This window comes from Mus pahari, chromosome 3, assembly GCF_900095145.1.
Source record: "Mus pahari chromosome 3, PAHARI_EIJ_v1.1, whole genome shotgun sequence".
Lineage (NCBI taxonomy): Eukaryota > Metazoa > Chordata > Mammalia > Rodentia > Muridae > Mus > Mus pahari.
This window is the reverse complement of record NC_034592.1, coordinates 75,227,229-75,232,087: the sequence shown is the minus strand read 5'-3', so window position 1 is coordinate 75,232,087 and position 4,859 is coordinate 75,227,229. Positions and strand designations below refer to the sequence as shown.

Genomic DNA, 4,859 nt, shown 5'->3' with positions numbered 1-4,859 from the left:
AGAATTTTGCTGGGTATAGTATCCTGGGCTGGCATTGTGTTCTCTTAGTTTCTGTATAACATCTGTCCAGGATCTTCTGGCTTTCATAGTCTCTGGTGAGAAGTCTGGCGTAATTCTAATAGGCTTGCCTTTATATGTTACTTGGCCCCTTCCCCTTACTGCTTTTAATATTCTATCTTTATTTAGTGCATTTGTTGTTCTGATTATTATGTGTTGGAAAGAATTTCTTTTCTAGTCCAGTCTATTTGGGGTTATGTAGGCTTCTTGTATGTTCATTGGGCATCTCTTTTTTTAGGTATGGGAAGTTTTCTTCTATAATTTTGTTGAAGATATTTTCTGGCCCTTTAAGTTGAAAATCTTCATTCTCATCTACTCCTATTATCCGAAGGTCTTGTCTTCTCATTGTGTCCTGGGTTTCCTGGATGTTTTGAGCTAGGATCTTTTTGCAATTTGAATTTTCTTTGATTGTTGTGTCCATGTTCCCTATGGAATCTTCTGCACCTGAGATTCTCTCTTCCATCTCTTGTATTCTGTTGCTGATGCTTGTATCTATGGTTCCTGATTTCTTTCCTAGGGTTTCTATCTCCAGAGTTGTCTCCCTTTGGGTTTTCTTTATTGTTTCTACTACCATTTTTAGATCGTTGATGGTTTTGTTCAATTCCATCACCTGTTTGGTAGTGTTTTCCTGTAACACTCTAAGGGATTTTTGTGTTTTCTCTTTAAAGGCTTCTAGCTGCTTACCTGTGTTTTCCTGCATTTCCTTCTTAAAGTCCTCCATCATCATCACGAGACGTAACTTTAGATCAATATCTTGCTTTTCTGGTGTGATGGTGTATCCAGGACTTACTATGGTGGTAGAGTTTGGTTCTGATGATGCCAAGTAACCTTGGTTTCTGTTGTTTCTGTTCTTATGCTTGCCTCCTGCCATTTGATTATCTCAAGTGCTTGCTGCCCTCAACATATCTGATTGGAGGCTGTCCTTCCTATAATCCCAGTTGATTCAGGACTCCTCAGAGTCCAGCTTTCTCTGTGATCCTTTGATTGTGGGCTCCTGTGAACCTGAGATTCTGGGTGTGTCAGAGTTCTTGGCAGTCAAGCTACCTCTGAGACCCTGAAATACTGGTGTGACCCAGCTCCTGTTATCCTAGGATCCTGTTGTTCTAAGATCCTGGGCAAGTTACAGTGCCTGGAAGTGGTGTCTCCTTTGAGGACCATGGAACTGTCTGGTCTGTTGGAAACCAAGGTAATCCAGAACTGATCAAAAGGAACCTGAGGCTCTGCTCAGGAAGGGCTCTGGTGTCCTTGTTCTTGCTGTCACAGGCCTGTCACACTTAGATTGGAACTGATGTTTTGTTCTGCTCACCAGTGATCCTAAGATCGTGTGGAGAGTCCTCTAGGGAATGTGGGGGTGTCCACCAACTCTGTGCCCAAGGTGACCTGGGACTAGCACCGACCTGAAGGTACTTGTGCCCCTGGCCAAGCCGGTTTTCTGCTTCCCTACTGCTGTCTCAGGTCCTGTGCTATTGGATTGGAGCAGATGTTGTGTTCTGATCACCAGTGATCCTAAGATCGCATGGAGAGTCCTCTAGGGTCCGTGGGATTGTCTGCTGATTCTGCGTCCAAGGTGACCTGGTGCTGGAACCGACCAGAAGGTCAGAATATCATTATTTAGTGATCAGAAAATGGTTAAGAAAAAATTATTTCCAAATTGGAGGTAAATGGTTATATATAATATAGATGTAGGTGTGTCTAAAGAGTCACTTTGATAAATTGGTCTTTATGACAGTAGAAATGAAATTGCTAAGTTTTGGGATATTGCTTTATTGACTCTGATCTGTTATTTTCTTTCTTCCTCCTAAATCTGATTATATTCATCTTTAATTGTTTTGAGAATTTCACACAATGAGTACTACATTTACACCATTTCTGCCTCTTTTGTCTCCACCTCTACTTCTTCCTGCATCCTGCAGCTATCTCAACTTCCTGTCCAACTTAAATTCATTAAATCTTCTTTAACTTCACACACACACACACACACACACACACACACACACACACACACACACATGTACAACCTAGTAAGTTAATTTAGTGTTGTATTATGTACATGTGTTTAAGACTGAGCACGTGGATAACAATAGGGAACTTGTGCTTGGAGAAAGCTGATCATCCTTCTGTCAGAAGCCATTAATTGCCTGTAATCACAGAAGAGGGGGGAAGAAAAAAATGCAATATCTAACGTATGCTACTGATTCTTCTAGACATGACAGGGAAGCTGCGTGCATGGAATTCTAACAAGAATGGTTGTCTAATAAAAACCTGCCTAATGAAAAGACCAGAGAACATGCCTCATCATGCCAAGAATAGGAAAATTTCATTAGACCCTATTTAAGATGAAGAGCTGCAGACAATAAATGTCTTCCCCTAATAATTATAGTATGTATAGTATGTCTCAAATTATTCTCTAACTCATTGATCTATAAATGTATATGCAGATTAAAGTATTTGAAAGTTATTTCTGATTAGTTTTATGTATTGAGTACCTTTCTTCTTACAAACTGACCTATCCAAGGCAAGATGTTTTGGGGAAAAAAAAGTATGTGGAAGATTTTTTTTCACACACACGAAAAGCTCCAGTAAACACCTTCTACCCAAGAGACTGAGTTATTGAGTTATCTATATTATTCTATAGATATATGGGGAAGAAATTTGTACCACTCCTTGGCTTTGATCAAAGAAAATCATTTATTCTGGAAAAAGCAAGGTTATAATGTCAACATTATTCCTGGACTTGGGTAGTATGGCTAAGTTTTGGGATCAATTTTGCCCCAAAGACTATTATTGCTCAAAATGTTCTAAGTAGAAGAACTTTCAGTTATCTTTAGTAAAATATCAACTTTTATGAAAGAGAAACCCANACAATTATAGAAGATAAGGATAATGAAATATATTCACATATTCTGAGTTCAATAGCAATATTATTTACATGAGTCACATTTGAAAAATAGAAAACAAAGCTATTGTTATCCTTTCTATTCATGTAAATCTTTTCCCAGGTTTTCTTTGGTTCCAGAGTTTTCTCATGGCATTTTTCACTTCTGTGTTCCTGAGGGTATAGATTAAAGGGTTTAGCATGGGTGTTATCACAGTATAGAACACAGCCACAGCTTTGTCAAAGGGGAAGATGACCACGGGCCTAAGGTAAACAAATATGCAGGGTACAAAGAATAGGAGGACCACTGTTATATGGGAGGCACAGGTGGAGAGAGCCTTCAGCTGTTCTTCAGTGCTATGAGTCTTTAGAGANCAAAAGATGAGTNCATAAGAGGTGAGAAGAATAGAAAAAATTAGCATACACATTAGCCCACTNTTGGCAGCAACAAAGAGTCCAAAGTCATGGTTGTCAGTGCAAGAAAGTTTTAAGAGAGGGAAAAGGTCACAGATAAAATGGTCAATGATATTTGGGCCACAGAAAGGCAACCAAACTATAAAAAGAATTTGAATCAAAGCATGAAGAAATCCCCCAGCCCAGGCCATGGAAACCAGGAAGCCACATACTCTCCTGTTCATTGTGATCATGTAGTGTAGTGGCTTGCAGATGGCCACATAGCGGTCATAGGCCATAGCTGTGAGAAGGATGATTTCAACTCCACCAAAGAAATGTTCTGCAAAGATCTGAGTCATGCAGCCATTGAAGGAGATTGTTTTCTTTTCAGCAAGTAAGTCAAATATCATTTTAGGGGCCATGGTGGAAGAGCAGCAGCCGTCTACGAAGGATAAGAAGGACAGAAAAAAGTACATTGGGGATCCTAGTGTTGGGCTAGAGATGACTGTTACAATAATGAGCAGGTTGCCAATGAGGGTAAGAGAGTAGATGAGTGCAAATATGACAAGCAAGAGTTTCTGCACATCTGGGTTCTGTGTCAGCCCAAGCAGGATGAATTCTGTCACATTGTTTATTTGCTTCATGGATCTAGTTAGCAATTTGGATAATTGATTGATCTGTGAATAACAAAACAATTAAAATTGTGGCTGGTAAAGGTTGAAGAAGCAAACAATTTCTTTTATGTATTTTTCACAATTACACAGATGGGGGCACAAAGCAGCAAGCCCCAGTTTTAAAGTTCCTTAAATTTGGACCATAGTATTGGTTATATTATAAGTGCATAGCCTTTTGCTCTTTTAGATATGGATTCACACACACACACACACACACACACACACACACACACACACACACAGCTTAACTTAAAATACCCTGAATGAATCCTTTGGTGAAGAGAACACACAGCATGATGAAATGGAATATTTCACAAAGATACTTTAAACTTCAGAACTCATTATTTCAGACCTTTAGTCATGTTTAGATTTGTGTGGGCATTTTACACATAATATCACAGTTTAAGAAAGGTGATTTAGTAAGGGAAAACTTAATTCTTTTTTTATTTTTGTGTGGTGTGTGTGATGTGTGTTTTTTTGGTATGTGAATTTGTGTCGGTGTGTTTCCATATGTGTCTGTAGACCAAGAGGACAGAGGTCAACGTGATGCGTCTTTCTGAACTGCTCTCCTTATTGTTTGAGATAGGCTAGCTCACTATTCCTGGAACTCAGTGACTGACTAGACTGGCAGGCCCTGGCTGGTCTTCACTCTCTCAGTGTAACTATTTTAAACAGGTGATGACATGCCCAGATTTTACATGGTGCTAGGGATCCAAACTCAGGTTCTTCTGTGCTTGTAGCTCTTTAGCTACTGAGCAATCTCATCCCCCAAACATACAGATTTCCATACACTTGAGATTTTTAATAACAGAGAAACATAATAAAATGCATATTATTATTTATATTATCAAAATATTTAC

General features: G+C 39.1%; 1 protein-coding gene across 1 annotated transcript; it reads right to left on the bottom strand.

Annotated features, from left to right (window-relative positions):
* Positions 1 to 3,036: 3,036 nt before the first annotated feature.
* On the bottom strand, positions 3,037 to 4,004 carry LOC110318218 (olfactory receptor 4C5-like). The gene has a single exon (XM_021193063.1). It carries the CDS (start codon positions 3,967 to 3,969, stop codon positions 3,037 to 3,039), a length of 933 nt encoding a protein of 310 aa, XP_021048722.1. The 5' UTR covers positions 3,970 to 4,004.
* Positions 4,005 to 4,859: the final 855 nt, after the last annotated feature.